Consider the following 11,452-nt stretch of genomic DNA (forward strand, 5'->3'; position numbering starts at 1 on the left):
CTCCACTAATCCTATCTAATAAAAGAGTAATATGCAAATTGACCATCACTCCAACACACAAGTTGGCTGCCCCCATGTGGTCAAAGATGGCCACCACAAGATGGCCAGCAGGGGAGGGCAGTTAGAAGGGACCAGGCCTGCAAGGGAGGGCAGTTGTGGCCGATCAGGCCAGCAGGGGAGGGGAGTTGGGAGGGACCAGGCCTGCAAGGGAGGGCAGTTGGGGGTGATCAAGCCTACAGGGGAGGGCAGTTAGGGGTGACCAGGCCAGCAGAGTAGGGAAGTTAGGGGCAACTGGACCTGCAGGGAAGGGCAGTTGGGGGGGACCCAGGCCTGCAGGGGAGGGCAGTTAGGGGCAAACAGGCTGGCAGGGAAGCAGTTAGGCATCAATCAGGCTGGCAGGGGAGTGTTTAGGGGTGATCAGGTTGGCAGGCAGAAGTGGTTAGGGGCAATCAGGAAGGCAGGCAGGCGAGCAGTTGGGAGCCAGCAGTCCTGGATTGTGAGAGGGATGTCCGATTGCCCGTTTAGGCCCGATCCTACTGGGATCAGGCCTAAACGGGCAGTCGGACATCCCTCGAGGGGTCCCAGATTGGAGAGGGTGCAGGCTGGGCTGAGGGACCCCCCTCCCCACCGTGCACGAATTTCATGCACCGGGCTTCTAGTATTTGATAATGTGGGTGAGGATGGAGGCATGGCATTTTCCTTGCAGTTTAGGTAGAGCAGGACAGCTTTTGTTCAAAGATTTGTCTGGCCATTCTGTCCCTTTCCTCCTCCATTGGCAAGAGAAAGCAGGCTTTGGGGGGTGGGATATTTTGTCTAAATGAATTGGCATTTCTGGGTTGTGGGCTGCTCAAGCACTCGGTTCGGGATATAAAAGAGACAAAAAGAAAACCCAGGGAACTCAACACCATGCTGTTCCTTAAACCCAGGGTCACTGGAAAGTCTCTCGCCTTCTCTCCGTCTTTCAGAGTCTTGTGTCCATTTTACACATATGTTCAGGGTTTTTCGCTTGCTTGATGGGAGGAAGAGAGAGAAATGCATCTGCTCCATAGTGTCTAGACCTAGAAGTCCAGCTCCCTTAACAGAAGATACCGCTTTCTGCCTCGGCCAATTCTATGGCACCCACCTGAAGGCATGGAAGGCACTTCTCTGCAGAACAAAGTCTAGATACACATCTCTTCTAAGCAAGCCCAGGTAACCTTCCCCAGGGCCCTCTTCTGCCTGCTATGTCTGCCTTCACTAGTTGAGAGGAATACTGGGGAAAAGTAGATTCAGGGGATGGAGAAATTTTTAAGAGAAAAACTGTAGGGGTGTTTTGTCAGCATTTTTTTTAAACTCTAGTACTTCCCACCCTTCAATGGATGATAGGAAAAAAGGAAATGCATTTACAAAGTGGGCTTTAAAAATTCATTATTAAAGTGTTACAACGTCCCCCCCCCCCCCAGAACCCCACCCTCACCCCAGGTAATGATTTAAAAAAAGAAGAAAAAAACCTTTCCTTTGTTCTGGTTTTTATTCAGATTTTTTTCCTTTGGTTAAAGTGTCATAGGATCTCTATCTAATAACAACAAAAACAAGCCGGTTGTAAAGATGACAAGTTAGGAACTTGATGTTGACACTAATGGTCTTGAAAGACCCAACTGATGTAACCACTGAGGTAATAAATAATGTGTTCATCTTCTTGTTCCATAGCTTTTTCTTGGTTGAACCAGCAGATCTACCCTAGGTTTGGTGGTTGGTGATGCCTGGAGTTGGATGTCTTAGAGTTTTTTTTTTTAAGAATTGCCTTTTCTTCTGCTTTTGGTAGTTTCTATCTTAGCCTGCTGACTGGCTTCTTCTTTCTCCGAAGAGCTTTTGCAAGACAACGATTGAATCTGTTGTTACGAGCTTTCTTATTACGACAAGAATCCAGGTTTTTATAAAATCTGTCTCTGATCTGAAATGTAACTTCCGTGTCTTGCATGTTCTGCTTATACCTTCCTGCCTTCCTGTCCTGTTCACAGTGTACCTGGGTTGGCTTCCTTCCCAGAGCTGCGTCTTTCTGGCGATGGAGTTCCTTGAGAAGTTCTACTCTGTGCCGAAGGATTTGGCATTCGTTCTCCAGCAAAGCTGTGATCACATGCAAGGAATGCGTGTTATGGTTCAGTTTTCTCATCTGTGCCTCCAGCTCATAATTAGCCCACACGTTATGCGGTCGGATTTGGAAATGGAATCTGTTACTTTCACGAGATGCTCTTAAGTTGTGCTGAGATTTCTGGTACAATTTCATTAGCTCACTCAGCTCGGCATGTTGCACACTCCAGTGTTCCGCTTCCTGTAGCAACAGCTCCATGTTGTTCTTAAGTTTGGTATTTTCTTCTTGAACGTGATGGAATCCAGGCTCTGCTTTTTCCTTATTTAGTTGAGTTTCATTAATAGCTCTTTCTTCTTCTGAAGGGTCGACCACATCCCATGCCAAACCTTGTACTGTGTCGTCCGAGCTCTGGTTTTCCAGTATCATCATCTGTTTCTTCGCACTCTGCTCGTTGAAAAGCAGCCTTTTCAATAGCACTTTGTTTATCTTATCGAGCCCTCTGACTTTTTCTTTAAGTTCTGACAGTTCCTCAGCGATCTCAGTTTCCTCCGAGGATTCTTTTGTTTCTGCAGTCTTCTTTTCACAACTTTTCATGCTTTTAAGGGTCTCCTTAATGTCTTTTAATAATTTTTCACACTTCTTTCTAGTCTGTTGTTTAGTTTCTCGATGGCAACTGTTACGTAAGGAAGAGCCAGAACTCCAGGAGACGGGGGGAAGTGATTCTATTTCAAGTAAGGCAATGACAGTCTTAGGGCCCAAAGAGTCCCGATTGAGTTTGGGAGAAGGTTTAGGGGTTCTGGAGAGGCAGGGCACTTCCATCTCAGCTGAGCTAACAGGGCTGGTGAGCGGGGCGCGGGGAAACAAGACACCCTTAGAGATTCCAGGAAGGTGATGGTCCTCTATGCAAATGGTTAGAGAAGATGGAGCTAAGCGGCAGTCAGAGACCAGAGTTCAAGTCTGAAGCCAGGTAGATGGTGTTTAGGTGGAAGGTGACATCTCAGACAACCTAGGGGGGAGGGTGGGTGGGAAAGGGGCCTGGACAGGACCTAGGGCCCCATCTCTCCTCCTCCAGGCTCCTGGCATTTATCCCCTGACCCTAGCAACCAGGTCTTTATTGTGTCACTGCACCGTGGCCTATCCCCCGCTTCTGTTTCCTTTGTGTCACAATCGAAGCCTCTTAACCCCCTACCCCGTGACTCATGCTTCAGAATCACCCTTGAGCTAATCCCACGCCTCACCCCAGAGGGATGTCTAGGTTTTTATTCATCTCATTCTAACTGCATTTAGTGACTCTTCTGCCTCATTCCCACCACCCACAACCACAACCGTAACCGCAGTGTTTCCCTGCCACCTAAGTGCGCGGCGGAGAGAGGTCCTGCCTGGCTGAGATCCCCCATCCCTTCCGGGCACCTGGAGCCCTTCTTGCTTCCCCTCAAGGAGAGATGCTGCTGCAAAAGAGCATTATCCTTGCAAAACAGACCCCCCCCAAAGTGCTGCTTTTTTTGTGTGTGTGTGTGATTTTAGGGGAATGTCAGAAATCAGTCCATTCAAAAATATTCTGCAGTAAGAAGAGAGCATTTGAATGGTCCTCGACAGCACACTTACTAATTGGGACTTTTCTTAGCTTCAAATACAGGCCTCCTTTAAGACAGGCTTAGTAAACTTGCCCCTGCGTCATTTACATCAGGTGATATAAACGTTTCTAATCATTGCTTTTCAGAAGAACTTGTTAAAATGGCATAATGTAAGCATTTCAGATAGCTAAGATCCTATAGTGGGTTACAGAAAAGTAACTGAAGTGACCGTGAGAACATTAAGTTCAATCAAAGAACATTTATTCCTTAAGTGAGACTTCTTCTTGGCCTTCAAAATCTTACTCGTAAGGACTTTAGTAACTAGAAGTTTGCTTTCAATCTTGGGGAAAACTCATACTCTCGTCGGGTGTTTTTTTTCCTCCCTTTTATTTCTTTAGAGGAAATAAATTTTTTTCCCTTTCACAGTTACAAACTCACTTTGCTTAAGTTTCCCTGAGCCTCTTGCCCGACTGTCTCCCAGGCAGTGGGGCTCAGCGCCATCGCCCTGTGACCGACTCTCCACAGGGTCAGCAGCGTTGGTCTGTTTTCTACGTGAAGACGGGCCCCTCTCTAATTTACATAACGATACCACAGAGGCGACACTTGCTCTTACGCTTTGTTTCATCTCATAAGGTTTGAGTTTGATTGGCATTTCCCCTTTGAATCAAGCCATCATTTAAGATAATTTTTTAATCTCCAGGGCAATGAAACTTTTTTTTTTCTGATTTGGTTATTCATTTCTAGCTTTATTGCATTGTAATCACAAAATATAATATTTCTACCTTGTGAAATTCCTATTTTCTCTTTGGCCTAATAGATTAGCAATGCTCACGTGTGTTTCATGGATATTTGAAAAGAAAATGTATTCTCTGTTGTTTTCTTTTTGTTTGCAGCTTTTTACTACTTTTAGACATAAATCTGACATCATTGTCTTTGATTTTTAAGGAAACTGGTTCAAGGTAGCTTAGTCAAGATGCCAAGGAATTCCTTTCCTTTCATCAAAAAGGGATTTAAATATTTTCTACCTCCTTACATATATAATGAATTTCAAACATTTCTGTTAATTTTATTGAAATTTGAGTTTAGTGTAGATGCTAATAGATATTCAGAGTGGTCCTCTTTTCCTTATTAACCCATATTTCCAGGAGATACCTATGGAAGTTAAATACATTTCGATTGTCTTACAGTTGCTATCTAATAAGTTTCCCATAGCTTAATGACTTTAAAAAAATAAATGCAAAAAGAAGAGCGAAAGGCTGTTTCTAATATTATCACAGAGAAAAGTTGTATAGAATTTTTTTTATCAAATCTAGTTTGCCTTAACAAAAAAATACGTCATATTAAAAAGTTCATAATGTCAATATGCCTTATTTCTAGTCATGTTAACCTTGGTCATTTTATTAAGTGATGTCTGCTAGATTTATCCACTATAAAGTTACTGTCTTTCCCTTTGTAATTAACAAAATGGGGGAGATATTCTGAGTCTAAAAAATTATCCTGTTTCTCTTCAAAATTTTGCCTAAACAGTATAATTTTAGTGTACAGAGCTGGATCTTGCCTGTAACAATTATTATAATGGTGATCTAATGGTGGTATTTTATTTCTCTTATTCCTTTTATATTTATTGATTGGAATTGTTTTGTAAAGAAGATCTGTCTCTTTTCCTGTATTGATTCATTTATTAATTCATTCAGCTATGTGTTTATATAAGTATGGACTCAGAGATACTTATTTTATTTTGGGAGTTATAATTGAATACTATCATTTATTTTCTTGCTCAAGAATGTATGAATAATTATTTTAATATAGTGAAATTTTTGGTATAATTAGAATATTATGTTGTGTAATTGTTTTAATTGTCAAATAGGGTGGGTTTTTTTGTTTTTGTTTTTAACCAGAGCATAATAGCTGATTAATGACTATTCGAGGGTTAGAGTTTTATGTACACAAGGGATTCTATGCAGGGTGTGATTTTTAAACATAGTGACCTGTGTGGTATTGCACTTTTGTGTAGCCAGTTTAGGAAGAAATTTTTTGAAAATGTGAAAATTTATTCAAATAAGCAAAATACAGATGTAGCTGGACAGTCTACTACCCTTTTCCTCAGCATGTCCTCTTCTCTTTGACCACCAGGTGGTGCTGTAGGCTTTAAAATTACTATACAAACTTTTTTTAAAAAAAAAAAAATACTGAACTCTAGAATGGGTGGAACCATGGAGATAGTCTTATCCACACAATAGGACACTATTGCAACTAATCCCTTACTAGCATGCTGTTCCCAGAATGTCCACAAGAGGGCGCTATTGCAACTAATCCACTTATATACTTCTATACATAGCCAGCCCATGGACATGGGCAATAGGGTAGTGAAGACCTGGGGATGGGTAGGGGCTGAGAAGAGTGGGGGAAAGGGGATGAATGGGAGATATCTGTAATATTATCAACAATAAAAAATACATTTAAAATGATAAAAAGAAAGAGGGCACTACTGCAACTAATCCCTTACTATGGTGCTGTTCTAAAAATGTCCACAAGAGGGCCCTATTGTAACTCCTCACCTACTAAAGTGCTGTTTTCAGAATGTCCACAAGAGGGCACCACTGCAACTAATCCTTTATTAAAGGGGCTGTTCTCAGAATGTTGTCTTATTTTCTTCAGATTTGAGAGTGGAGATTCTAAGTGACTTGCCCAAAGTTACAGTTGGTTATGAGGAGAGCTGGAATTAGAGTTCAAGCCTCCTGCCTTGTTAATCTTGCAGGGAGGCAGGCTCTGCAGATCAGGAGACTGTGGAGGAATTTTTCAGTATCTGCTAAGTGTTACACAGGAAAAAGAAAAGGGTTATGTGGAAGAGCAGGTTTTCAAAGCTGCTGAGACCAACTTGTTTCACAAGGACTCTGGCAAACAAACCTAAATATAATACAAATAGCATTTTGACTGACAAAAATGTGACCAGAGGTTCACAAGAATTTAACGTTGTTTCTCTTTCCCTCTCTCTCTAAAAATAAAAAATAATAAAAAGATCAGTGGAAGAATATCCTCGGGTGAGGATTAACAATAAACAAAATTTTTAAAAAAGAATTTAACTTTGTATTTTCCTTAGAAGCAGTAGTTCTGTCCTCTCTAATTCAATGTTGGTAGCAACTTTATTTTTTTAAAGTTATACCTTTAGCAACTTCATTTTTCTAAAATATGTTATTTCTTTTAGAGAGAGAGGAAGGGAGAGACAGAGAGAGAAACATTGATGGGAGAGAGAGACATTCATCAGTTGCCTCCTGCACACCCCTACTGAGGATCAAGCCTGCGACCCGGGCATGTGCCCTGACCGGGAATTGAACTGGTGACCTATTGGTTCATGGGTCAACGCTCAAACATTGAGCCATACTGGTTGGGCTTGGTAGCAACTTATAAGTACTGCAAATAACCAGAATTGGCTGTATGTAGGAAAAATTTAACAAAAAGTGCACTGTGCAAACTATAAAATATTATTGAAAGAAATTAAAGATTTAAATAAATAGAAAAACATCTCATGTTGAAGGATTTGAAGACTTGATATTGTTAAGATAGCAAAACCCCAAATTTATCTAAAGATTCAACACAATCTCTATCAAAATCCCAGCTACCTCTCTTTTGCAGAAATCGACAAGATGATCCTAAAATTCATATGGAAATTTAAGGGACCCATAATATCCAGAACCATCTTTTTTTTTTTTTTTTTTTTTTTTTAGGCCGAATAACGCCCTATTTGGGGCATGCTCAGAACTGCACCCTAGTAAGATATTAGATTCTATAGCACCTGTTGTGTTATTTTCAGAACAGCACCATAGTTGGGGATTAGGCTCAATAGCACGCTCTCTTGGGCATTCTCAGAACCCCATCCTAGTAAAGGATTAGGCTCAATAGGGCCTGCTTGTGTCATTCAGAGAACAGCACCCTGGTATGGGTTTAGGCTCAATAGTGCTTTCTTTTGGTCTTTCAGAGAGCAACCCCCCAGTATTGGATTAGGCTCAACACCACCCTCATGTGGGCATTTACAGAACAGCGCCCTAGTAAAGAAATTGCAAGTCTAGGGGGAAAAAACCTTGTCCTACAACTCCCTTAAGCAGTCCTTCTGTATTTTAATTGTCCACTCTGTGACTCAGTTTCCTCCTCTATAACATTGAAATAACATTAGTTGTAAGCTCGTAGGATATTCACGAGGATCAGGTGAGAAAATCCTTGTAAAGGACTTACTACATTGCTGACATGTAGTAAGGACTCGACGTGTGATGGTAACATGTTAGACTAAAGTTCCAACTCTTTAACATGACTTGTAATGCACAATAGCCTTTGGCAGGGGGGTTACCCTTCCCAACATCTTCTCTCATCACCTCCCCACCTACCCTATCATGGAGCCGTTAGAGATTTCATTTCTTGTATATGTGAGAACGTAGGATGTTCTTTCTCATTTCTCACCTCGCAGCACTCGGCGTTCAAACATGTTCTTCTCTGCCTGAGACACCTGCCGTTTCTCCCATGTTCCAGGTGTGCTTCCGGCGCAGGGCCTTTGCACTGGCTGCTCCTGCCTGGCAGCTTTCCCAGGTCCTCGCACGGCTCACCCCTGCCGCTCAGGTCTCTGCACCAATGCCATCCTCTGAGTGCAGCCTTCCTGGCCACCCTGTGTGACGTGGCACCCCCAGGACCCCTGCTCCTCTACTCAGTTGTCCTTTACACCTCATCCCTGCCCGGCATTGTCATGTCAATTTTGTATTCCTCATCTGTTTTCTCTGTCGGGATGTAAGCTCTACAGAGGCAAGAATTTTGTCTCATTCCTGGTTGTATCTCTAGCACTTGTAAAACCCCTGACTCGTGATAGACACTTAATAAATGTTTGTAGGAAAAATGAGTAAGTGTAAAATCTTGATGAGTTTTCCAGGTAAGATGTACTATATGAAACTAAACCAGGATGTCCTAATAAGAAATAGATATTATTTTGGATACCTGAAATGACATCACAGGACCGAGACAGGACCATTGACAGACACCAGCTCACTTTCACAGATTTATTCCATGAAAACAAAAGTAAGAGATTCTAGTGAAAGGCTTACACTCATTTCAAAAGGTGGACCCAAAGACCACACTTGGATTAGTAAATCTCTCTTTGAGAAGTTTCTATTGTTATCATCTTCCTGGGGTTGGTTGGCTATCCCTGGCTTTTGAAAATGTATCATCCTTGCCTGGCCGGTGTGGCTCAGTGGTTGAGCATTGACCTATGAACCAGGAGGTAAAGGTTCCATTCCCGAGTTGTGGGCTCCATCTCCAGTGTGGGGTGTGCAGGAGGCAGTAGATCAATGATTCTCATCACTCATGTTTCCTTCTCTATTTCCCTCTCCCTTCCTCTCTGAAATCAATAAAAATATATATTAAAAAAAAAGAAAATGTATTATCCTTTGATACACACATATTAATATATGTCTTGGGCTAGCAGCTTGCATCTTCTCGCCAGAGCTCATTCTGCAATATGTGCAGTCAGCCAGCTGTTCATGTCATGAAGAGAAACTTGGGTTCGTAAGATCTTTTTTTACTGCACTGTACCCTCCCCTTCTTGAATTTTCCGCGTGTGGAATTTTGCCCACGCAATAGCTGATATTTCTGCTCTCTCTTCCTGTTCTGACTCTTCTTGAAACAGCTTCTCTGGAAGAACGCTGCGCCTGCCTGAGAGTTTATTAAAGACCAACTTTCTGATGAAAAGTTTCGTGTTCCTTTTCCGGTGGAGGTTTGGCTTAAAGCAGCGAGCACGATCCATGGTCCAACGTCTCCGGTGCCCAGCCCGTGCTGGGCTAGCAACTCCGCACTCCGTTCGGATTCAAAATGACCTTTATCTTTTTCAACGCTGGTTAACAAAGGTTTCTTTTGTGAGCAATCCATCATCTGTTCTTTAACTTCTCGGTCTGGTCACCTGCCAGCTATTTCAGCTGCACAATGCCATTACTCAAAACTTGAGTTTCTTTCTTTCTTTTTTTTCTCCGAGCAAGAACACTTGCTTTGTCTTTTGGAAATTTCGTCCAGTGTTTGATTAGATCACTGAGCTCATTTCAGTTTTCTGCTTCCAGCTGTAAGTGTCCGACTCTCTCAAGTCCACGGCAGCCCTCTTTTACCCTTTGGAATTCAGGTTTTGGTCCTTTACTTAGAGGAACTTCATTCAAGGCCAAAGACCTTGCCACCGAGTTCCTGCATTCTAATATTTTATCCTGCTTCTTTACAGTCCTGTTCTTGGGGCTTAAACTTTCACGTGGATTTGCCACTGGCATTCGGTTTCTTCCTTCAGGCCTTTTGACTGCATCTCTAAACGCACTTCCTCAGAGATTCTTCTTCTTATTTGCGTCTTGGATTCCACAAGAAAATTCTTTGTAGCTTTGATGATCTGTTGATAACCAGACAACTCTCTAAGACTTCTTTTCCCCCAAGAGGTTTAGAAATTTCTGCTCAATGTGCTGCCAGTTGCCTCAGATCTCTTTCTCGTGATAGGCAGAAGCATTCTCCCTGAAAAATGCCAACGTAATTACTTCCCTAGTGAGGCAGTTGTGCTTATAGGCTCCCAAGGCACTTACTGAACCAGGCTGTGGAGCTGCGTGGGGATGGTGACGTGGCAGAGAACAGAGGGCTGAGGCCAGCAGGCACCAGAGAAAGCAGCTGAGGCCGGGACAGGCAGTGGGCTCACCAGTTGAAGCTGGTTCCTGGCAGAGCTGTGTGAGAAGAAAAGTCTGGAAGAAGGAAGAGGATCCATTGGTCCCCCAGGAAATCCTGCTGTGCAGCATCTGGCCCCGACACCCAGATCTTAACTCCAGAATCGAGCAGTGGGGGGAGCACAGGAGACTTGGTTGGAAAGTCTGTAAGGAGGAATCTCTGAAAGGTTGGGGGCCTCTAGGGCCGTGGTCGGCAAACTGCGGCTCTCGAGCCACATGCGGCTCTTTGGCCCCTTGAGTGTGGCTCTTCCACAAAATACCACGTGCGGGCGCGCACGTACAGTGCGATTGAAACGTCGTGGCCCATGCGCCGAAGTCGGTTTTCGGCTCTCAAAAGAAATTTCAGTCGTTGTACTGTTGATATTTGGCTCTGTTGACTAATGAGTTTGCCGACCACTGCTCTAGGGGGACCTTGCCGAAGGTGGCAGACCCTGCTTTGACTTTTCCAAATAAGTCTGAGCCCCCAGGTGTTTACCAGAATCTTTATGCTTAATCTTTAGGTGTCCTTGCTTAAAGGACACTGCAGATGCATGTGTCCTCCCAAGATTACTTACCCTACTGACTGTATCTAAAAGATAAACTTTATCTCAAACTGCTGTTACAGTAAAAGCCTGAAGAGGCAGGCGATCGAGGCTGTCTGGTTCCTTTAGCTAGGCAGTCCCTTAGCCCTCTCTTTCACGGCAAATAGTTGTGTCAGAGTAATCATTCATCTGTCGCTCAGGGTCTGCTGGTCAGCCCTGGCAGAGCAGGGATGACCCATCGCCAGATCTTATTCCAGCCCTGCACATTCAGACCCTCTCCTCAGCAGTGCAGGTAGCCAGTGGCGCCTATCTGTGTGGGAATTAGAAACAGACACTGCCTCCAGCTTCCAGGGTGCTTTCCTGCCTTTTACGTCAAGATGGTTGTAATAGGTGCACAAATCTGTAATGAGTACGAGGTGACTGGTGCTCCCTAGGGTCATGCCATCCACAGCCTGCATGGGCAGACAGGGTGGCCTGTCCCTCTGGGCCCCTGCAGCATGACCTCCTTCCCCAGACTCCCCTTGGGCTTCTCTAACTCTCTTTCTGAAGGTCTCCAGTTCATTT

At 43.5% G+C, this 11,452-nt stretch overlaps 1 protein-coding gene across 1 annotated transcript; it reads right to left on the bottom strand.

The window, feature by feature from the left end:
• Nucleotides 1–1,807: 1,807 nt before the first annotated feature.
• On the bottom strand, nt 1,808–2,890 carry SPZ1 (spermatogenic leucine zipper 1; the record flags this gene model as incomplete). Its single annotated transcript, XM_079780716.1, has 1 exon — nt 1,808–2,890. The coding sequence occupies one exon, from the start codon at nt 2,888–2,890 to the stop codon at nt 1,808–1,810; it is 1,083 nt and encodes a 360-aa protein (XP_079636842.1).
• Nucleotides 2,891–11,452: the final 8,562 nt, after the last annotated feature.

The sequence above is a fragment of the Cnephaeus nilssonii genome (genome assembly GCF_951640355.1).
Source record: "Cnephaeus nilssonii genome assembly, chromosome: 2".
NCBI classification, from domain to species: domain Eukaryota; kingdom Metazoa; phylum Chordata; class Mammalia; order Chiroptera; family Vespertilionidae; genus Cnephaeus; species Cnephaeus nilssonii.